The 24183-nt window shown below is 33.5% G+C and overlaps 5 protein-coding genes across 5 annotated transcripts in view; 1 reads left to right on the top strand and 4 right to left on the bottom strand.

Moving 5' to 3' along the window:
• The window catches only part of LOC108832774 (myosin-9), an 8183-nt gene extending 7029 nt beyond the window's left edge, over nucleotides 1-1154 (bottom strand). Inside the window, exons 1-6 of the mRNA XM_056992489.1 lie at nucleotides 1020-1154; nucleotides 805-948; nucleotides 582-727; nucleotides 342-498; nucleotides 204-262; nucleotides 1-110 (exon numbers count right to left, since the gene is read on the bottom strand). Of these exons, the coding sequence (XP_056848469.1) occupies nucleotides 1-110; nucleotides 204-262; nucleotides 342-498; nucleotides 582-727; nucleotides 805-948; nucleotides 1020-1154 (751 nt within the window). The remainder of the gene's footprint in view (nucleotides 111-203; nucleotides 263-341; nucleotides 499-581; nucleotides 728-804; nucleotides 949-1019) is intronic.
• A 254-nt stretch (nucleotides 1155-1408) lies between these two features.
• On the bottom strand, nucleotides 1409-3383 carry LOC130498843 (uncharacterized). The gene is made up of 4 exons (XM_056992491.1): nucleotides 3188-3383; nucleotides 2551-2968; nucleotides 2252-2349; nucleotides 1409-1851 (listed from the first exon to the last, which is right to left on the bottom strand). The coding sequence occupies exons 2-4, from the start codon at nucleotides 2787-2789 to the stop codon at nucleotides 1820-1822; spliced, it is 369 nt and encodes a 122-aa protein (XP_056848471.1). The 5' UTR covers nucleotides 2790-2968; nucleotides 3188-3383; the 3' UTR covers nucleotides 1409-1819.
• Nucleotides 3384-6079: 2696 nt separating this feature from the next.
• LOC130498842 (UPF0725 protein EMB2204-like) lies at nucleotides 6080-9609 on the bottom strand. The gene is made up of 6 exons (XM_056992490.1): nucleotides 9533-9609; nucleotides 9295-9444; nucleotides 7084-7264; nucleotides 6894-7006; nucleotides 6720-6806; nucleotides 6080-6623 (listed from the first exon to the last, which is right to left on the bottom strand). Exons 1-6 carry the CDS (start codon nucleotides 9563-9565, stop codon nucleotides 6195-6197), a joined length of 993 nt encoding a protein of 330 aa, XP_056848470.1. The 5' UTR covers nucleotides 9566-9609; the 3' UTR covers nucleotides 6080-6194.
• A 6596-nt stretch (nucleotides 9610-16205) lies between these two features.
• LOC108860079 (UPF0725 protein EMB2204) lies at nucleotides 16206-17970 on the bottom strand. The gene is made up of 6 exons (XM_018633995.2): nucleotides 17882-17970; nucleotides 17648-17797; nucleotides 17271-17451; nucleotides 17081-17193; nucleotides 16907-16993; nucleotides 16206-16810 (listed from the first exon to the last, which is right to left on the bottom strand). The coding sequence occupies exons 1-6, from the start codon at nucleotides 17933-17935 to the stop codon at nucleotides 16382-16384; spliced, it is 1014 nt and encodes a 337-aa protein (XP_018489497.1). The 5' UTR covers nucleotides 17936-17970; the 3' UTR covers nucleotides 16206-16381.
• Nucleotides 17971-18397: 427 nt separating this feature from the next.
• Nucleotides 18398-20959, top strand: LOC108856342 (uncharacterized). The gene is made up of 6 exons (XM_018630121.2): nucleotides 18398-18506; nucleotides 18655-18915; nucleotides 19009-19476; nucleotides 19561-19898; nucleotides 19973-20054; nucleotides 20475-20959. The coding sequence occupies exons 2-6, from the start codon at nucleotides 18655-18657 to the stop codon at nucleotides 20646-20648; spliced, it is 1323 nt and encodes a 440-aa protein (XP_018485623.1). The 5' UTR covers nucleotides 18398-18506; the 3' UTR covers nucleotides 20649-20959.
• The last annotated feature ends 3224 nt before the right edge of the window (nucleotides 20960-24183 follow it).

Genomic DNA, 24183 nt, shown 5'->3' with positions numbered 1-24183 from the left:
GATCAGAGATTTGACAGACACGAGACCTCTCTAGAAGATAAGTCCTTATGGCAGCTCCAGAAATTCTTCCTTGCTTGTCAAATTGGATTTCAACAAATTTACCAAAGCGACTGAGACAAAAGCATATTATTACACAATCAGCTGAATTACCAACAATAAATAGATAGAGTCCCCACTATTACTATGAGTAGATTTTGGCTCACCTTGAGTTGTTATTCCTCACAGTTTTTGCGTTACCAAAGGCTTCAAGGACAGGATTTGACTAGACGTAGACATAACAAACAAGTTAGTGGACTGAGCTCGTAAATAAGAAGATCACACAAAGATAGAAAGGACATTACTTCAAGAACTTGTTGCTCAACAGTCCTTCCTTCTGTAACTGCACGACCTCCTAAATACGCAAGGTATCTCATAAGCATCTTAGTGGTTTCAGTTTTTCCTGCTCCGCTCTCGCCACTTACAAGAATCGAATTGCTTTTCCCTTCGTTAATCATGGCCCTGAGTGTACATAGACAAAGGGCTTCTTAGGCTGACAACTTATATGTGAATTATAATATATATAGACAAGTAGTTAAAATCACCTGTATGCAACATCAGCGACTGCAAAAACATGAGGATTTAGTTCTCCAAAAGGTGCTCCTTTGTACTGTTGCATCATATGGGCATCGTAGATGTGAGGCAACCGTTGAAAAGGATTTATCGCTATAAGGATGTTTCCTGTGTATGTCTGTCATGAAAAAAATAGATTCTATAATCAAGACTGAAGGTCTAAACATATCTGTAAGTAAGAAATAAAGTACTAACATAGATCTCATTAAGTTCATATCTGATCTTTAAGTTCTGAAGGACACCAGGTTCGTGAAGGTAAGACAGCTTTGTCATGTCATCAACACCACCTGCAGGAGCTTCCACATCCTTTGGGTATATCTTTGACAACTTTGCAGTTATCTGCAAAATTAAAAGAGTTATGGGATCATATTACTACAGGTGACAAGTTGAAATGTTAATGATTGACTTGCCTTCTTTCCAGTTGTGGCTTGGATCACAACTTCTTGTCCAGTGAGCTTTTCAACCTCACCATCAATCCAAGCCACGTCTGTGTCTTCAACCCAAACATGAGAACCTACAATAATATTTACTGGAGTTCCCTGCATTTTACCAAAAGCGTCACAATAATGTAAAATGTTAAAGGAACAACAACAATGTTCAATATGAATTAGCCAAAAAGCTATCGATAATCTTAAGCTCCCTAAAACTGAACAATCAAAAATGTAAACTGTACGTTCACGTAGCGTACCATTGTTTAATATTGGTGAGTCTTTTCTTCTTCACAATGATTACAAGTGAAGGTGATCCATTTTTTCGCAGTATAGTGACTTGTTACGCAAGAAACATATAGAATCTGTAGATTCCGAGACAAACAGACACACCGGAGAGGGATTCAGACAATCCGATTACAGTTTCAGACAAGACCAAAAATCAAATCACCGATATATTACCCCAATATAAAGACGTTCAGAGGAATAAAGGTCACCACACAGAACAAAAAAAAACGATGGGATCACCAGAAACTGAAATAGAAACATGAAACTGGGAGGAAGAGAGAGAGAGAGAGACTGTAGGAATGAGTAGACAAAAAAATAAGAGAAAGAGAGAGTGACATTGTTGTTGCATCCTTCGAGTTCGGTGGGTTTCTTCTTTCATCCCCGTGGAATTCGCGCTAATTTGTGGACCCTAATCACTCACTGTCTCTTGCACTCCACGTACACTCTCTCTCCTTCAAGAGTATCTATTTACCCTCTCTACCCCTCCAAGTCTCTCAAGACATCATTTTCCTCCCAGAATCACTAACTGTGATTTATATAAATCCAAAATTAGAACAACAATTCAAACAAATGTCCAATTAACTCCATAGTTTACTGGATATAAGTTTTCTGTTTGGATTAAAATAGACACTATGATGGGTTTTGATTAGTAACGCAAGTTGATATCGATAAGAAAAAAATAGTGGTAAACAAACAATATTATTAAATTTTATAATCGAACAGTATATTGGAATGATGATACTGATGAAAAAGCTTTGGCCATTGCAAAGGAGACCCAGTTTATAACCCAATAATGTAAGCACAGTATGGCGGCTTTTCCTCAAACAAATACACCAAAACATAAAGAAAATTGATTTCATTTTACATTCCTCAAATCTAGACTTATGAAGCATGGTAGTATGATTAACTGTCTTTCATATACTCACAGTTGAAAACTATCGTGGTGAAGGAAGCAGGAGCTGGTTCAAAGGCTTCAACACTTACGGTCGTCAGCTGAGCAAAGGACGGCCGCAGATTCGGACCTCTGTCCAAACACAAAACATTAGTAAGAGCACATTTGTCACCTCTTTGCAGATTATGTTGACTGTTTTGAGTTTGTTCACTTTAATCAGTCGATAAGTAAAGAAGTTAATTACTAGCCATAAGCAGACATATGTTCCACTGTAAAAAGGAATTATGGTAAGAAGAGAGAGACTAAATCCAGAGAGAGGGTTCGGGAAATTACCTTGAAAAGCAGAGCAACGATGCATGGAGAGACCAATACAAATCAACGCAAGTGTTCAGTGCTGCCTTGAACGCAGTGATTTTCTCAGTCCACCTTGTCAATACTATACTGGAATCTTCCGAACATCCCACCCATATGCCCTGTGACAAGTTCAACCAGCCTCTGTACCAGCACGTCAACACAGCTGGAAGGACAAATCCAATCCAGTGCAATGCATTGTGCAATTTGTAGCAACTCATCTAGGGAAGTATCAATGGGGTCGATTCACAACTACAGAGCTCCATGATTGCTTTCAAAATCTTCAGAGTGATGGCATTGGGATATCTCCCTGCTTCCCTGAGTCTGTGGATAAGGCTGTAAACGTCGTAGAAACCATCAACAAAATTCTCCTCATATCATAGTCAAGCGCACCACATTCCTAGCAAAGGTATAATACAAATGATAAGTGAAACCAATCCACAAGAAAATGTCTAAGTTCGGCAGTTACAGATTCAAATACACGCCTAGATATGGACTCTGATCAGGCTCAACACAAGCTCCAATTCATTATGAGCAAGACTCGATAAGCAGATTAGAAAAAGTACGTTGAGTGTGGTGACGTCAGCGATTCCCTAGAGAAGAAGAAGCGAATGCTTACCCTCTCGGCAACCACCTCCGATGAATCTCTCCTTGACTCCAACCATTTGACGGCTTCCCAAGCTCAGAAGCTTCGCCGCTCGGATCTGATGCTTCTCCGGAACCTCACTGGACTGCGGATTCGACGCGCTGATCGCTAGGAATAAGAGAGGGACTAAGTTGCTGGATTTTACGATTATGCCACTGTGTTGACCTTTCGTTAAATGAAGATGAAGCAAGAGGGGAAATGTGACACGTCACCAACGACCCCACACACGGGAAACTTTTACGCTGCTAAGTGCTAAATAACTACAAGATTTTGTTTTAGAAAAGTCCCTGAGTTCTAAATTTTATTACAAATAAGCTCACTAAGTATTGATAGAAGTGATTGACCCAGATAATGAATGCTAGAGTACCAAGAAATTAATTTAAAGATGTATCTGTTTCCATGTTACAATCAATTTTTTTATTACTAAATTTATTCAAATTTTTCATATCTTACAGTTTCATCAAAATTTCTAGTGTGGAAATTTATATTTTACACTCGTTTTAAGATATAAAAGGCTATTGTCCATTAATCTATACATCTCTATTTATTCATGTTACTGAGATATTACACATCAACCAAAGTTACAGACTCCAAACAGCATTCGCTTATGTAACAAGATTTCAATGTACTTACTAAAAAAATATAATCGGAAAAGAAAAAAAATACAACTACAACTCTCAAAGTGTTTATTAAGATTAATATAGTATTTTGAATAATAAGTTTGGATAAAGGTTTCTCCTCGTAACGTTGATTTTGGTGTTTGGTTTCATTGGAAGAGAAAGATTAGTTTGTATAAGACTGGTTTCTTCTCCTTTTTAATCAACATAGATGCATTTAAGATAATTAATTAGGAGGATGAAAGCTTAAGTGAAAAAAAAAAGAAAATGAAGCAGACCGATGAGCATTGTATCTATAAATAATAACTAGATTTTGACCCGCCCTTAAAAAGGGCGGGTATGTTTTTTGTTGGAAAAATAATTTATGTAGTAAAAATAATGATTTTTGATAAATTATATATTTTAAATTTTTATGACATATTTTTGTTATTTTAAATATGACTAAATTTTTGAAGACTCTAGATAATTCTAATCCGTAATATGATTTTATTTATTGAATCCGAAGTTCAACTTATTTTACACTGATTTTTTTTTAATTTACATAAAATATTTTATATCTTCAACCCTCTCTGTATTGAAAAATTTATTTGTGCGTTTCAAAATATTTTCTATAATTTTATTAAATTTAGTTTATGTGATTTAGTTTTTATTTTCAATGAAACTATTTTTTAAGAAGTTGAGATAATTCAGACCCGTATTATGATTTTGTTGATTTAATCATTTGTTATTTCAACTTGATTTTATTTTGAAATTTCATTTAATAAATGCTTTCAAATAATTAATAACGTGAAAGATTTTTAGAAAGATATGGCGTAAATGTTTATGAAACAAAATTTTTTAAAATGGTAAGAACTGAATTATTAAAATACTATTTAATGTAATTGCAAAATAATGATTTTTTATTGGTTGCAAATACTGACGGCAAAAAGGTACATACAATATTTGTAATTAATTGGAAAAGTTAGGACCATATTCATAAGAAGTATTATGCTTTAATAGTATAGATGTTCAAGCCTAACTGATTTTATAAATTGATAAAAAGACTGTTTATTTAGTAAAATAATTATATTAAATAAAAATTAAGTGACAATAAATGTAACACATTTCTATTTTTATTTAAGTTATTATTTTATTCATAAAAATATGGCTTTGAATAATGTTTTTGATTATGTTATTTTCCACCGGTTGAAACTAAAATAATTTTATTTATTGAACCTGAAGTCAAACTTATTTTACACTAATTTTTTTAATTTAAATAAAATATTTTATATCTTCAACACTCTCTGTATTGAAAAAATTAATTGTGCGTTTCAAAATATTTTCTATAATTTTATTAAATTTAGTTCATGTGTTTTAGTTTTTATTTTAAATTAACTATTTTTTAAGAAGTTGAGATAATTCAGATCTGTATTATGATTTTGTTGATTTAATCATTTGTTATTTCAACTTGATTTTATTTTGAGGTTTCATTTAATAAATGCTTTCAAATAATTAATAACGTGAAATATTTTTGGAAAGATATGGCGTAAATATTTAAGAAACAATTTTTTTTAAAATGGTAAGAACTGAATTATTAAATACTCTTTAATGTAATTGCAAAATAATGACTTTTTATTGGTTGCAAATACTGCCGGCAAAAAGGTACATACAATATTTGTAATTAATTGGAAAAGTCACGACCATATTCATAAGAAGTGTTATGCTTTAATAGTATAGATGTTCATGCCTAAATGATTTATAAACTGATAAAAGACTGTTTATTTAGTAAAATAATTATACTAAATGAAAAATTAAGTGACAATAAATGCAACACATTTTTATTTTTTTTATTTAAGTTATTATTTTATTCATAAAACCATGGCTTTGAATAATGTTTTTGATTATGTTATTTTCCACCCTTGAAACTAAAATACTTTTTTTACTAAATCAAACATTTAACCATATATAAAACTTAGTTATTTACATTTTTGATTTTATAATTGGCACAAAATCTATATTGATTAACTAATAAATAAAAATCTACACTATTATATTATGGTAATATAATTAATGATGTGTATTAACGTTAAGGTAATATAATTAATAAAATTATTAAGCTAATGAAATATGGAAATACAATTAATGTAATACTAATATTTATGTTTCCAAACAACTTTCATTTAGAATACTATACTTGTTTCCAAACATCTCCTAAATGTACTTCAACTTTAATAATATAGATGCAGTGATATTTTAGTAAGTCACGTCATCAAAGAAGACAAATGCACATACCACAAAATGACATAGTCGATCATTAATTAATAGTTAACTCCATCTGATCTACATTTTCATTATATCATCAGACCTACTTGATAAATGGCGAATCACCACTGACGACGAGGAGCAGAAGCACGGCTTTTGTATGCCTGATGACACTTGGGATCAGATAAACGCCACAGCCTGTGGACACCTAAACGTTTCTTCTTCTTGCAACGTTTCTCAGTTTTTCTACCATCCGAGAGATGCATGGAACCTTTCTCAGTTACTTCAACACCAGAAGCCGTCTCAGTCTCAGTACTCAAAGTTTTCTTCTCTTCGCTCCAATACTTACCCATGAACTTCAAACCTCCGGTAGATTCATTGAAAACTCGTCTGACTATAGCTTTGCTATCACATGGCTCGCCAGTCTCAGCTTTGGCAAAGTCTCTATACGCTATGTAAATAACCACGTCTTTGGAGTCAAGTGTTGGGGGCTTCACATCATCAAGAGTCTCTACAGCTACCTGCACAATCTCCAACTGGGCCAGATAATGCTGCAGCAATAGTTTGTACAAGTTACTTAAACCACATGTTCATTATATTAGTATTTATCATGTCATTGATATTAAAAAAATAAATGAAAAACTTACATCAGTAAGATCCCTTACGTGACTAACGAGTGCAAGTTCCAAATAAAGTGAAATCCAACCATTGTTTTGCAACTCAGATTCATTCACCTGCAAATGGCAAACAAAACATATATGAATAACCAAAAACAAAAATGATGTGAGTGTGTATTTAACTTTTTTTTTTTAAATGTTTACCATGTAAAACCGTTTAGCATCACTAAAAGCAAGTGGCCAATCAGGTAATGGGTTGATTACTGTATCAAGACGCATTGGTTCACAATGTCTTCGCAGGTACGGCCTTGGACTCACTAATCAAAGTTATAATTATAATCAGGAAGTGACATGTAACTCTAGAGACTAATACATCAGACATCCAGAGATTTACCGCGAGGTCTAGCGATAGACACAGCCAAATCTAAACACCCAATCCTCCTTTCATTAACGAGAACCTGAAAAGGGAATTTCTGAAAACCGCTACGAGCATCCAAAGTGATGTAGTATGAGGAAGCACCGCAATTAATCCTCATGTTGAAACTCTTTAGCCTACAGAACTTTAGGTTCTTTCCCTAGAATCAAAAAAAGAAAAGAAAAGAAGAGACAATTAATTAAGCATGTGATGTTTGTATCCAAGTAAAATATATAGAGCATATCCAAGTAAAACATAGAGAAATTAGGATAGATATACACATTTCACACCAATATTAGGAAACTACCCCATCCATGTTTTGTGCACTGTGCAATTTTGATTAATACCATTTTACCCCTACGTACTAGTGATGCTACAAAATCTTATCGTTGGATACGGTTTTATCTCAAGTACAAGTATATTGAAAGCAGAGAAAATGGAAAGAGAGAAATATGGAAAACACTGAAGAGAGAGATACAAGAGAGAAAATTAAAGAAAGAAGAAAGAAAGAAAAAACAAATAAGAAGAAGACGGTAGGGACGGTAGGGACGGAGGGACAGTATACTCGTAACGATGGTAAGCGCCACAGACGACACATCAATACGCTTCCAACAGTGACTCCTTCACTTCCTTTTACCACCACCACCTCTGGCAACATGAATCCTAGATAATTGTGCATCATATTTCTGTAACTCCACCAGGTCTATTTCTCGTCTCCTTCCCGTTTCTCAGCTTATATGTTATTTGGTAAGAGAAACATGTTTAATTGTGATAACTTATTTATTGGATGGCAACTTATATTATAACAGTTACTATTTTTCCTTTCACTTTAACTTTGATGGTATATATATATATATATATGTTGTGTAGATGCCGTAGAAATAATAATTGTAGAAGTTAAGCATATGTGAAAACGGTAAGAATAAATGTAGACTGTAACTTCATAGTTAGATGCTAAGGTTCAGACTGTAACCGCATAGTTAGACATCATTGTAGTTAGACGTTAAGGATCAGATTAACATTTACTATATTGTATGTATCTATATTTATTGTAGTAGACTGTAACATCATTGTTAGACGTCAACTTAAGTGGTTAGATGTAGCAGAGAAATTAGTTGACTTTCCACCATTCATTCATTCATTCTCATGCGTGTAGGTTATGGACGCGTTTATGTTCTCCCCGGTGCTGCAAAGGAGCTAGCCACAACAATGTATCACGATTTGGCTGCTGGTTAACCGAAATTGGATGTTCCTATGCTACGGATAGTGTCCTATGGGTTACCTACCCCTTGCTGTGTTGGGATTTCTTTTGTTGAGCCATCTATGTTTTAACCCACTTTCTTTGTATTATATTGTTATGTCTTAAACGTTTAGCAGCTACAAATTTCTTTGTCGTATGTCATTGCTATCTATAACTTCTATTAATGATCATGAGTATCTTCATCTACATTGTTGTTATAACCACTATTAGATATAGTATCAACTTTGTTTCAGCATTATAGATCGTACCACCTATCTACATAAGTCTTTTTTAAAAATCCATTTGTGCTATAGTCATAAACTCAAGTTATGTTACCTCTTCTGCGTAATAGATAAAAATAATCTTATCCACTAACATTTGACTATGAAGCTATTTTACATATTAACAAGTTATATCACTAGGCGTTAATAGATCAGTTAAAGGCTATTACTAAATATAAATGATATCTATACAGTTATCGTCAGCTTATATATAGTTTCAGCAACCAGTCTAATCGGTAGTCTATCACAAAATATTTTCAGCCAAATATGACCAAATCATCTTCAGTCTATAAATTCATGAAAGAATATGTGGTGTAAATTCAACCGACGAGCAGAGCTATTGAACAAGAACCTATCATATATGTAGACCATATCCCTCAATCACCTATGTTTGTAGACTCAGTACTATAATTGTCAACGTGGTCAAGCAAAAAGGGTAAAATCGGAAACACAAGAGATAATAGCTACAGGAAAACAGAGTTTTTCATGCATATGGGTATATAGCTAATTTTGGCTTCTCATAGGTATATTCACCCAATTAACTCTAAAACATATATAGGTTACAGAGCTTTAGGTTCTTTCCTAAGAATAAAAAAAAGAAGAGACAACTAATTAAACATGTAATTAAAGTGTAAATATGTAGAGTATATCTCTCGGTTAGAATTTTACCTCCAAGAGATTGTATCTGTGAACTCCTAATTTAGCATAAAGCTTGACCAGTTGAGGATAAGGATAATGAGGATACTTGCCTTCACAGTCAAAGTGCCTCAGTCTATGGAGACTGTATGTCACTGGAATACCTCCGGGATAATCAAAACCCTAATGAAACATTACAAAACAATAGTTGTAAGGTTCAGATTTCACTTGCTGACAAGCTCAAAAATATTAAATAAACAAAAATAGTTACATCGGATTCCTCCCTCAGACAACTCATCTTCATCGTATATATTCCACCGGCGATATTCCCCAGGTGCTTTTGATCGATTGAAGTTTGCCGAATAAATAAAATTCTTCAAATCAATTCAATATTTTTCATTACTGAGTTTTAGTTGGGCCTTCATAACTCAAACAAATAATGGGTTAGGAGACATTTTATCAACAAGGAAGTCATTATTTTAAAGTTTGGGAAGATTAGGTTTGGTAAACCGAACCCAACAAAATCAAACTAAAATAGATTTGGTTACTGAAGTTCAAATATGATTCATTGGCTTGTCAAACACATAAACAACAGTATATCTCTCGGTTAGAATTTTTACCTCTAAGAGATTGTATCTGTGAACTCCTAATTTAGCATAAAGCTTGACCAGTTGAGGATAAGGATAATGAGGATACTTGCCTTCACAGTCAAAGTGCCTCAGTCTATGGAGACTGTATGTCACTGGAATACCTCCGGGATAATCAAAACCCTAATGAAACATTACAAAACAATAGTTGTAAGGTTCAGATTTCACTTGCTGACAAGCTCAAAAATATTAAATAAACAAAAATAGTTACATCGGATTCCTCCCTCAGACAACTCATCTTCATCGTATATATTCCACCGGCGATATTCCCCGGGTGCTTTTGATCGATTGAAGTTTGCCGAATAAATAAAATTCTTCAAATCAATTCAATATTTTTCATTACTGAGTTTTAGTTGGGCCTTCATAACTCAAACAAATAATGGGTTAGGAGACATTTTATCAACAAGGAAGTCATTATTTTAAAGTTTGGGAAGATTAGGTTTGGTAAACCGAATCCAACAAAATCAAACTAAAATAGATTTGGTTACTGAAGTTCAAATATGATTCATTGGCTTGTCAAACACATAAACAACAGTGTTAATGCCTATCTATATGAAATTAATTTTTTTGTAAACCAGATCTGTTTTTTTTTTCAATTAGTGTTAAATGCTTTTGTTATTTTCTAAAAACATCCACTGTTTAATGATATTTTAAAAATACTCCCTCCGTTTCATAATGATTCACATTCTAGGAAAAAAAATTATTTCAAAAAGATACATTTTTTACCTTTTGATGTATTATTTAATAAAAGATTGTTAACTTCAAAAAAGTTTATAGTGTTTATTAGATTTCTATTGGTTAAAAGTTAAGGAAAATTGTTATTCACAAAAACAATGCGTTTACAATCAAATTGAATGTGTTTTTCTTAATATATGTGGAAAATCTAGGATATGCATCTTTTAAAAATAGTCATTTTACTAAGATCTAGTATTGATTTCTAACCAAATCATTACTAGCTATTATTATGTATTACATTGTGATCCATATTAAGAAAGAAAGTATTGTTAGAAAACAAACCATGGTGATTTAGTGGTTAACATTTCATCATAATAGTTCATACTTTATTAAATTCATTCATTACTCTAGCCTAATTCACAACAGAATTTGTATTTCGTCAAACAAAATGAGAAAACAGAAGAAATTATCGTAAAATAGAAAGATCAAAAACAAACTCAATGTGAAAACAATGTACAACCATTGTACATGCTAAAATCTGATAAGCAGACAAAGCTTCCAAAAAAGTGTTTGAAAACACTTGCTGATGTTGGATTGTATGATATCAAAGATTGGATGTTGAAAATCATCATGGATGATTGGTCATGTCACCAAGCTAAAACCACAGACCGAATAGCACCCTTTCACATCTTATGATCATGTGGTTATGATCTGAGAAGCTCATGCATGATGATGAAATTAGACCGACAAAAGGCACTGGTCGTCAAGGCCCTTTCAAACTCTCTGATGATGGCATAGTTCTTATGTTGTGTTGGGATGGAAAGGAACCAGTATGTACTTTAATTCTTAATATATTCTCACGCACACAACTCTTCCAATATCTTATTTTTAAACTCGTACTTGGTTTTTTGTTTGTCAGCTTTTCTCTGGCATTAAACATGGACCCCAGAGTAAACTTCTAGCCAATGTCAGCCTAAGGAGTCCAATTTGGACTTCTGGCCAGCTCATTCGCTTCAAGGCATTGGGAGATGATCATATTCTCCAACTTGTTTGGAGTAACTCTCCAAAGTCATCTGATCCTTTTAAACCTGAAGTTTATCTACAACAAGTTTTGGAAAATAGTAAGTATTTCTCATTTTTCCGTTCTTTACATTTGTGTCTTTTTTTATTATTGTTTTTCTTTATCAGGGAGTGAAGGTTCACTATTATACTTTCTTAGAGAGAAAGGTCTTGTGAATTCTCTACAAGTTATAACGAAATGATAATGATGATGTTGGAGATTATGATTCCACTTCACTTGGCCGCTTGTTCACTATTTCTTTACAACTCTCAGGACGTGGAGTTAAAAAGGTACTCTAATTGCTTAATGTGTTTCATATCCATCTAAACTATTAAAACTAAAGTACACTTAGCTATGTCCCCTTAAAGTTGCACAAATATTACAAAGAAATGCCACTGATATTAAAACACAGTAGTTTTGCACTTTCTTATTCCCTAAACACTTTCTTATAACATGTTAAACTAAATTATACCACCACAGCCATTTTTTTCTATATTGGTCAATTATTAAATTATAACCGAGTTCAATATGCTGGTACACAATCATATCTAAACTATTAAATTAGACCACCACGAAACCTAAACTATTCAAAACCAATATCCCAGATTTAATAGTTGACCAATCAGCACATACTTTATATTATTCTAATCCAATACTCCATGAAACCTATGGTTTGTAATAGTTTTTCTTTTAGCTAACCCATCATAAACTAAACCAAATGATTCATAACGAATTCTTAGCCATAATCTAATCAATATTCAATTTATGGTTTAATATTTATCACAATCGATACTAAATATGCTAATTTGGCGAATTATGGTTTAGCTATTTTACTATTTAACAAATTAATTGTTTGGCATATTTCCCATCTTTTGTGTACAAAATCTAAATTAAAAATCCTATTTTCCTTCCACAATTCACTACCATTAAAAAAGATTCCTAAAACCACACAATCGTTTTTAAACACCCAAGATCATAACTTAATATTTGTTACTTCAATAACAAATCAACAGACTCCTAAATCCAAGCAATCGCTATTACACAAGAGATCATAACTAGATATTTTTTTTCTTCGAAATCTTCAATAACAAATCAAATTTTGATTTACCATTAGCCCATCATATACACCCAATCTTGGCCTAAATATTTATTTCATTTAGATCCATTTTTTCTTATTAATAATTATTATTTTGTATATATAATTTTATTTATTCTCTATTTATATTATTCACATCAATATATTTAATATATTTTTCAAGTTTTGATGATTTTGAAGTTTTAAAAATAGTTAGAGACGATGTGAAAAATGCAAATTGGATTTTTCCAAAAAATAATAAATTTAGCGGTTGCCAAATTATATTTTATGGGTATTCTTAGATATCTATATTATTAAAGTTAAAATACACAATTTGATTGTTTGGAGACAATAATAGTAGAATAAATGAAATATGTTTGGAAATAAAGATAGTAGAATAAATGAGATATGTTTGGAAACATGAATAATATAATAAATGAGATATGTTTGGAAATATAGATAGTAGAGATGTGTACTTTCTTTTATTTACACATTTAGCCACTGTATTTTTAATAAATTAATAACAAATGAGAATTGTTTAGAAACATGAATAACATATTTAATACTTTCTTTTATTTAAACATTTAGCCATTGTTTTTTATAATAAATTAAAAAACCTTCATTCTATATATCTTTTTATTTACAATTTTGTCACTATATTTACAATTCTTTATGGTAAAAATATAAACACAAACTGAAATATAAATAATATATTATATAAAAAATTTAAAAACAGTATTATTACTTTATTTAGTTTAGTCAAATATAAAAATTTCAAAAGTTCAATTTTCAAAAACAAAAATCATAAAATTAATAATAATTCATAAAAAAGTAATGCAAAAATTAAAACTTTGAAACATGGATAAAAGTATATCAGTTTTGAAATATTCAAAATGGACTAATCTAATTACCTAAAAACATTGTTTTCCAATAACCATTATTAAAAAATATTTTCAATATATATAAGAAAAATACAACAAAAAAATTAATTTCATATACCAACTTAAATTATGGTTTTTATATTTTACATTAAACTTTAAGAATATAATATATGTGATTATTTATAAGATAGTACATATAAAATACTATTAATTATATGATTATTTATATGATGGACCACTACAATTAATTATACGATGACGTATATATGATACATAATAGTTATTAGGGCTGAGCGTTCAGGTATCCATTCCGGTTCGTTTCGGATCTGTTTGGGTTTCAGGTTTCCGGGGTCAAAGATTTCAGCCCCATTCATATATTTCTAAATTTCAGTTCGAATTATGACTAGGGCTGGACGTTCAGGTATCTATTCGGGTTCGTTTCGGACCTGTTTGAGTTTTGGGTTTCGGGTTTCCGGGGTCAAAGATTTCAGCCTCATTCAGTTATTTCTAAATTTCAGTTTGAATTATATTCGGATCTTTGTGGATTCAGATCAGGTTCGGATAATCCATTTAAATTATTTTTTCTTCAGATTTGAATTTTTTATCCAACTTTAATATTGACATGAAAAATAAATAGCAATATAGTGAAGTACAAATGGAAAAGTACCCTTACTTCATCTAATTATTTACGAGCTTTGCCACTACTAATAATTCTATAACTTTTCTAATTATATTGTAAAATTTTCACGCCACATTAGAAACCCAAAAGTTACAAGCCCATTAAAATTTCATTAATAATTTCAATTATCTACCACAAACCATAATATGGGTTTAATATTCCGTCGGACCACAATCACGATCCCTACATAAATTTGATTATATATTATTAAATTAATTAGATTTAATCAAATGCCAATATCTAATTGAGTTATCATTAGAACTATTGCAACCCTTGAATTTTAGTTGACGAGAACGACACTAAACCCAAATGTCGACCAATGCAAGTATAACACTGATATAAATCTCTGCATAAATTAGGTTATATACTTATATATATTAGTAAACCAATAATGTTGAATCAATTCAAAAAAAATAATGTTGAACCAATTGTCAGCATCTAATTGATTCAATGATAAACGTCCATCTTTTTCTTTCTGCTTAAATTAGTTAGATACCTAATTGGTTTTTATGTTAATTATACATTTTATAAATTTATACACCAACAAATCAAAGTCCATTTAGTGTATACCTATCACAAAACTACTATTTAAATACATGTCATTATAATTTATTTTTACTAAAATATTTTCAATAACCATTATTAAAAAATGTTTTCAATATATATAAGAAAAATACAACAAAAAAAATAATTTCATATACCAACTTAAATTGATGGTTTTTTATTTCACATTAAACTTTAAGAATATAATATATGTGATTATTTTTAAGATGATACATATAAAACACCATTTATTTTATGATTATTTATATGATGAACCAATAAAATTAATTATATGATGATATATATATGATACATAATAGTGATTAGGGCTGAGCGTTCAGGTATCCATTCCGGTTCGTTTCAGATCTGTTTGAGTTTCGGGTTTCTGGGGTCAAAGATTTTAGCCCCATTCATATATTTCTAAATTTCAGTTCGAATTATGACTAGGGCTGGGCGTTCAGGTATCCATTCGGATTCGTTTCGGATATGTTTGGGTTTTGGGTTTCGGGTTTCCGGAGTCAAAGATTTCAGCCCATTCAGATATTTCTAAATTTCAATTTGAATTATATTCGGATCTTTGCGGGTTCAGTTCAGGTTCGGCTAACCCATTTAAATTATTTTTTAAATTCATTATATATTTTGAATTTCTTAAAATCTATAATCAAAATTTTGAATAATTTAGATATTTAATCAATTTTGATTCGGGTTTGGTATTATTTTTTCGGATCGTGACCGGTTTGGTTCTTCAGATTTGAATTTTTTATCCAATTTTGATATTGGCATAAAAAATAAATAGCAATATATTTTTGAAATATACACCCGCACGGGCGTGCGGGTAAAGATCTAGTATCCTCTTAAACCTTGTTATAATATATTTTTATTTCTATTTTACAGATTTACAAGATAATTCAGATGATATTTTATTTCCTTAAGTTTTTGGAGAATAACTATTCTGCATTGGTAATCGATGATTACAAGAAGCTTCAGAGTTTGAGGATAAAATCTTTTTTTTGAAAATGGCACTGGGGCAGATACGTTTTCCTTTGTAGAGTGGCTTGCAGGTTTGTCTCTCTGGTCATTACTGTTTGAATATTGTTATATTTTGCTTTCCCTAATTCTTGGGTATGTTTAATCTTAGTTAACCATCTTTACTATCCCGTGGAGGATGTTCTCTCTGGCGATTTTGTCATCGAAGCTGATATGAAGGAATCTATCAAAATGCTTCTTGCACATTTCTGTTTGTCAAATGTGACACTCATTCTTCAAACAAAGTCTTTCAAAGAAGGTATCTATCACTTTCTTCAAAACAAAGTCTTTATGTTTGTGGATTTTAATATATTAATTAGGAGGATGAAAGCTTAAGTGAAAAAGAAAGAAAATGAAGTAGACCGATGAGCATTGTATCTATAAATAATAATGCAGTGATATTTTAGTAAGTCACGTCATCAAAGAAGACAAATGCACATACCACAAAATGACATAGTCGATCATTAATTAATAGTTAACTCCATCTGATCTACATTTTCATTATATCATCAGACCTACTTGATAAATGGCGAATCACCACTGACGACGAGGAGCAGAAGCACGGCTTTTGTATGCCTGATGACACTTGGGATCAGATAAACGCCACAGCCTGTGGACACCTAAACGTTTCTTCTTCTTGCAACGTTTCTCAGTTTTTCTACCATCCGAGAGATGCATGGAACCTTTCTCAGTTACTTCAACACCAGAAGCCGTCTCAGTCTCAGTACTCAAAGTTTTCTTCTCTTCGCTCCAATACTTACCCATGAACTTCAAACCTCCGGTAGATTCATTGAAAACTCGTCTGACTATAGCTTTGCTATCACATGGCTCGCCAGTCTCAGCTTTGGCAAAGTCTCTATACGCTATGTAAATAACCACGTCTTTGGAGTCAAGTGTTGGGGGCTTCACATCATCAAGAGTCTCTACAGCTACCTGCACAATCTCCAACTGGGCCAGATAATGCTGCAGCAATAGTTTGTACAAGTTACTTAAACCACATGTTCATTATATTAGTATTTATCATGTCATTGATATTAAAAAAATAAATGAAAAACTTACATCAGTAAGATCCCTTACGTGACTAACGAGTGCAAGTTCCAAATAAAGTGAAATCCAACCATTGTTTTGCAACTCAGATTCATTCACCTGCAAATGGCAAACAAAACATATATGAATAACCAAAAACAAAAATGATGTGAGTGTGTATTTAACTTTTTTTTTTAAAATGTTTACCATGTAAAACCGTTTAGCATCACTAAAAGCAAGTGGCCAATCAGGTAATGGGTTGATTACTGTATCAAGACGCATTGGTTCACAATGTCTTCGCAGGTACGGCCTTGGACTCACTAATCAAAGTTATAATTATAATCAGGAAGTGACATGTAACTCTAGAGACTAATACATCATACATCCAGAGATTTACCGCGAGGTCTAGCGATAGACACAGCCAAATCTAAACACCCAATCCTCCTTTCATTAACGAGAACCTGAAAAGGGAATTTCTGAAAACCGCTACGAGCATCCAAAGTGATGTAGTATGAGGAAGCACCGCAATTAATCCTCATGTTGAAACTCTTTAGCCTACAGAACTTTAGGTTCTTTCCCTAGAATCAAAAAAAGAAAAGAAGAGACAATTAATTAAGCATGTGATGTTTGTATCCAAGTAAAATATATATAGAGCATATCCAAGTAAAATATATAGCTTTAGGTTCTTTCCCTAGAAAGAAAGAAAAGACAACTAATTAAACATGTAATTAAAGTGTAAATATGTAAAGCATATCTGTCAGGTTAGATTTTTACCTCCAAGAGATTGTATCTGTGAACTCCTAATTTAGCATAAAGCTTCACTAATTGAGCATAAGGATAATGAGGATACTTGCCTTCACAGTCAAAGTGCCTCAGTCTATGGAGACTGTATGTCACTGGAATACCTCCCGGATAATCAAAACCCTAAAGACACATTATAAAACAATAGGGTTCAGCTTCCACTTGTTCACAAACTCAAAAGTTACCAAATAAACAGGAAATCCTTACATCTGATTCCTCCGGTGGTGGTCGGCCACTCTGCAGACAACTAAAATTCTTCATCGGAGTTACAAGGACGCGGCGGAGAGGATGCTTTGGGTCCGTTTAGGCAATTGACAGAATTTATATTGTTCTGTTAAATGAAAAATATTTCAATACTGGGCCTAAATTGGGCCTTTACAACTCAAACACATACTAGGCCTAGAGATATAAGGAACCCATAATTTAAGCTTAGCTAAACAAGTAGTTTTAATTAACAAGAAATAATAATACTATAGTCTATCAGTTATACTAGCCGTAATCAATACATTTAAAACTTAATTATGGCACAGGGTTTGTTTTGCTAATCGTCTTCATCACTATATATGACTCCTCACTTGCATTTCTTTAGTGGGTTTTCTTCGCTCTCAGGGTTTAAGGTGAGCTGGCTGCCAACACCTTCCTCTCGATTTCACTAGGGTTTAGGCTCTGTTTCTGATTCAGTCCCCTTCTTGTTTTGTTGATGCAAAAATCCTAACTACATTGTTGCTTTCTCAGGTTCTAACTAAACCCTAATTTCTCTCTTCTGTCTCAGGCTCTTAGCTTACTCACGCGTGGAATCGTTCCCTGTTGCTACATTCATCTTCAACCACCGGTAACTTTCCCCTTTTGTCCCTTCTCAAATTTGTAAATCGTTTTGTGGGTTTTTTTTTGCGGTCTGATTTCTTTATCTAATCATCACATATGTTCGTTGCTAAGTCGGATCTGTCTGTTTTGGGTTGTTTTTTTTTCTTATTCTGAAGATGGGTAAAGGAAAGAAAAAGAAGGAGGTTTCCATGGAACTTAAGGTGCCTACAAAACCTGCTAACTGGAAAAAGCTTCCAAAACAGTGCTTGAAAACACTTGGTGAGGTTGGATTGTGTGAAATCAAGGATTGGGCGTTGAAGATCATCATGGATGATTGGTTATGTAGAGAAGCTAAATCCACAGACCGAACAGGACCCTTTCACATCTCATGTTATGATCCTATGCTTGCCTTTTTGTGCTGGACAACTAAATACCCGGTATAAAACTCTCTTCTTTTTATTGCCTTCACAGTTTTTATACGTATATATGTCTCTGCTCTCATTTTCGGTTTTGCTATATATTTTGTGTAGGAATTCACCGAGCTTTTGCAAGGAACCAATTGGAAAGATGTTCTAGGTTATATCCGTAACCAGTTCTACCACGTCATCTGCTGGGCCTATGCCTCCTCTGACCTCGTCAGCGCCGTAAGAGTCATCCGCAAGTGGGAGGATCGGTACATTCCATTATCCCCTTGGTATCTATCCTCCACTGTTGCTCCAGAGAAGCTTGGCACTTGTAAATCTGCGCATCCAGGGCATCGTTGCTATGAAACTACGATGGCTAGGACTTTCGCACACATTGCTAAAGAGGGAATCCCAGATGAGTGCCCAGAAGATTGTGTCTTTGACTGTTGTGAGAGTCCTCCCACTTCAGCGAAAAAGACCTATATCAACCATTTTCTCACCTTCAAGACATTAGAGAAGGCTTTAGCCCACTTGCACATACAGCCCATCGGTGCTTCTTTGATCGTTTTCTCTGATTTGGCCAAACCAACTGAGGTAAAAGTTACATAAAATATTCTACTAGTCATGGAACTTTTTTTACTTTTATATATAAACATACTGTATTTTACTTGTTTGCAGGATATTTACCGTGGCCCACTATCGAAAAAATCAGTTTTCGTGGGCTATCATGGGGTAGATATTGTTGCCATAGAGATATTCAGTGGAGAACTTGTAGCGCTTTGCAAGATGAGCAATGGAACTGGGGCTGCCAATCAAGGATATGTTCGAGTATCTCTGGGAGTTATGTACATGCCCATCTTTAGTGAAGGTGATCAGGGTGTTGAACCTATACTAAAGCCACAACATCTCCTTTCTCATTTTTGTTGCCCATATATGGATGAGGCTCCAAGAGAAAACCTCAAGCGGAAGCTGAATCAAGATCACGACTCAGAAACAACAAAAAAGCCTCGTCATGCGTAAGTATCAATAGATAGATGTCATATATCTTTAACAAAATCTTTGATCATCTGTATTTTCCTTTGTGTCGCAGAGATGAACCTAGCAGTTCTAAAACCCCCTCTGATCTGGATGATAACGAGAACAAAGGTCAGCATCGCCAAGAGGTGAATAAGGTATGTTTCTAGTATCTATTTGATATCTCTGCTTTTCACTACAGATTCCGTGTCTTACTGTTTGTTCGTTTGGTAAATTACTGTTGCATCCAAAACATAGTTAAGATATACTCCACTTTGTGTCCATTGTTGGCATTCTGAAAAAACACCGAGTCATTCTGTGTAGTGAAGGTCTATTTCTAGTATTTGCTATCTCTGGTGTTCATTACAGTTTTTGTGTCTAGTAGTTTGTTCAATTGGTAAATTAACGTTGCATCCAAAACATAGTTAAGATAAACTCCACCTTGTGTCTGTTGTTGGCGTTTTAAAAATCATTCTACGTATTAAAACAATTAGAAGCCGTGTGTACTAGATATAGACTGGTTGAGCTAGTTGGTTTTCCTGAAACTTATTTTTTGAGGTTTGTTTCTTTCTTTTCAGACTCCAAAAGTTCTGGACAGAAAGGCACAGCGACGGCTTCTGGAGAAGGAGAGAAAGGCTGAGGAAAAGCTTCTCAAGAAGCAAAGAAAGCAAGAAAGGAAGGCTGAGGATAAGCTACTAGCGAAGGAAAGAAAGGCTAAGGAGCTTCCGAAGAAGGAGAAGAGCAGTGGCTGAGAGGTAGCTGCTAATCAACTATTTTGGAGCAATGAGAGAGAAAGGGAAGAGATGGGTTTTTTTTAATATATTTTACCCCCTTGTGTATCAATCAGTCTGAAAAGGGGAAGAAACTAATGTTTCAACTTAACATCTTCATCTCTCATTGCTAGCGGTATTTTGTTAGGGTCGAGACCATAACTTAATTATTTAAGCAAACTCGCCTTCTTTTGTCAGGCAAGGAACATCATTTGCTACTTCTGCTTCTTGCCTTTAGCTGTTAATGCAGGAACCATAACAAGTCTCTTCCTTTACTTAAGATTTGCTTGAACTTAGTGAGAAACCCTTATCTTAAGTTGTCACTTATGAATTGTCAATTGGGACGGCTTGATTTGTTAATGTGCTTGTCAAACTCTATAACTTTCAATTTGATTGTACGGTTATGCTCAACTCTGTTCAGGCCATTTCTTATTGTAGTGAAGATGTTTCAAGTTTTTTTTCCCAGGCTTCCTCCTCGAAGGGTGTTGCAGAGCAGGATTATATATTCTTCGGTCTCTTTCATTAGTTTTGGCTCTATACTTGTGGCATGTACTGGTTTTATCCTGATTGTTAGATCTAGTTATTAGGTATCTCATAGCTCTTTGACTTGATTATATTCTGTGTTAAAACTCTTTGTGAATCATGCTTTTCAGGCCTATACCGGGATCTTAAATGTCATTGAGTACATGCCCAGCTCCATAAACACTGCCCTTTACGCACATCTCTCTTCACTCGAAACTTTCTCTTGACTATAAAGTTGGGTTTATGATCATTAGGTCAGGTGAATTAGGCTGTCGATGATTATACCTATAGGTATCTTCACTACTTGTCTTGCTTCCCAAGCAACAATTTATCATGCGAGATGGACGTTTTTCTACCCTGTTGGCAGTATAAATCTATAGCTTCAGCACAGTTAAATCCAGCATGATATGATATGCCCGAGGAAAAGTCAAGACAAACTCTCCAGCATGCTGGGACGCAACGGTGCACAGCTACTCCTGCGGTTTTCAGTTTGTACGGGGAGAGTTGTGTAACCTACAGGAAAGAGCATCAAAGGATTAAGTTTATGCAATCACACAATGTCCAACTAATGAATTCTAATCAGGTGCTCGTCAGTGGAAAACAATAAAACGAGATGAGAACATAATGATATATACATCCACTGGTCTATTAAAACTGTGTAAAATGAGGACACTAGAGCATTTGAAGAACATGAACATACTTTCAGTTATGCAAAATTCCAGGAGCATTATTTCTTTTTTTTCCTGGTCGATTAGGTGGAGGCGGACCAGCAACATTACTCCAATGACGAGGTGAATACAGTTATGTTCTTGCATCTGTCATTTCGATTGCGAAACCAGACAGGGAAATGACATCGGCAAAGGCATCATATCTGTGTGATTGATCCATCGGGTCAGAACAGAACCACCTCCACACAACTGCTTAAACTTCCACCTATGCTTCACTTGAAACTTGTAGTCATCAAAAGCTAACCACCTCAAGCCTCGTAACATGTCTCGCATACCCTCTTTGTACAACAGCCACGTCATGATTCGTTGTCTCAGAGTTGGAGATCATTTCTTTTCCAACTCCAGCTTGTGAAACACTATCACTTACAGCCCATACCCTCAAAACTCTGTGACCATGCCTCTATGCATCAACACTGTCCGGCTCCGCAAAGACTAACTGCTCAGTTTGTTGTGGTTGGCGCACAGAAGTTGTTTCCAAATGTAAAACTGTTGTGAGCAAAACCCTCATGTATCTGAATCGAAACACTCTCCTCAAAACAACCAGTGGCTGCTATTTCAGAGAGCAAAACAGTATTTTGCTCAATTTTTCAATACAATCACCAGAATCTAGCTGATATCTCACATCCTGAAACAGCCTTTTGTTCCCTCCTTTGAAATGAATCATCATTGTCAAGCTTTTCTTCTGCATTAACTTGTTCCACACTCGATGATGTGATGTGATCCTCTTCTTCACCAATTCTGTCTCAGAAACAGAGTTATTGCAGGAAGTAAGTAGACACAATGGCATTGTGTGAGGGTTGATTCAGCCGTCAAAGTTATGTCACTAGAATCACCTGAACACAATCGGCTCTATCATAACTAGCTTTCATTATGATCTTCTCTGGATCATCATCTGCACCAAACTCCCAAATCAACTTAGTCTTCATCTCTTCCCAACTTCGAAGTGGAAGATGGAAGCTAAATACCAGCAAGACCTCAATAAATCCCTCAGCCATGTGCATTTTTTACAATTCCGTGAGTCGTAATCTCCGTAACTTCTGCGAAACTCTGTAGCTTCTTCACTAAATCCATCGCCAAACTCTGTAGAACTATCTATCTCAAAGTGGAAGGGATTTTGATTCAGAGGAATTGATTCAGAGGAAGAAACAAAGTTACTAAATGTATCGAAAGAAAGAGAAAGGAGGAACCTTTTGGGTGAGAGACGAGACTGGTGAACGAATCGATCTTTGATTTGGAAGAGTTTATGCTTTCAATTGATGGCAAAGTCGTCTTCTTCCTCGGTGTCTCAGGCAGTGTTTGTCGGAGAAAGACGACCGTTAGTAGTAATGGATTTGATTGGACTCTGTCTCTCTCTAAGACACGGGGTTTTGTCTGCTTTATGAAACGGCGTGTAGTGGAGTCTATAAAGCAAAAAACGGCACGATAGTTGGAAGTATCAGTCTACAAAATTGGTTATGTTTTTCACATGGTGACAACATTTCACTCTTTAAATTCAAATATAAATCATATCTAATTATAATTCATATATCAAAAATTAGAGTTTGATATTTTTATCACAAATATATTTCACAATATGTATGTATGCCAAATAATTCAAACTCTACTGGACATCATATAGATTTTAAAGTGCATATATTATTTTCTTTCCAAATTCTATAAAAATTGATAGTATGAGATAACTTACTACATTTATGATTTGTAGAAGATTGTTTTTCTTTGTATTTTATAAAAGAACAAAGATATTCATTTCAAAATAGATTTCTATACTTTTAAAAATGTGGTTTTAATATTTAACAATTATTTTATTGATTAACAAAATAAATTTAAATACTCTTAGGAATATTACCATATAATTTAGAAAGTCCAGAATATATTGTTTTAATCAAATTATATAAATTTTCTAAGACAGTGATATACATTAATGATAGAATTTAGGTTACACGAAATCAAAACTATTTTGTTAGAAAATGTATATATATTAACATGGTTAAGAGAAATAAATGATAAGAAAAATATTTGACATTAAACTATTCCAATGAAATAAATCTGTGACATCAAACTGACCATGATTAGATCTACTGTAGAAGATAAATAAAAATGTGAAGATAATGAATTTTTCTGAGACTAATAAAAAAAGACAAATGTTTAGTGCACAAAAAAATGCCCTTGTCAGTGTTTCTCCTATACTACCGTAGTGTTCAATCTTTTAACCCCTTAAAGCATCTGTTAGCTTAGTAAAGGGGAGAAACTAATGTCTTTTGTCTCCT

This window comes from Raphanus sativus, chromosome 8 (genome assembly GCF_000801105.2).
Source record: "Raphanus sativus cultivar WK10039 chromosome 8, ASM80110v3, whole genome shotgun sequence".
NCBI classification, from domain to species: Eukaryota; Viridiplantae; Streptophyta; class Magnoliopsida; order Brassicales; family Brassicaceae; genus Raphanus; species Raphanus sativus.
The sequence above is the reverse complement of the archived record's forward strand: the minus strand, read 5'-3'. Positions and strand labels throughout refer to the sequence as shown.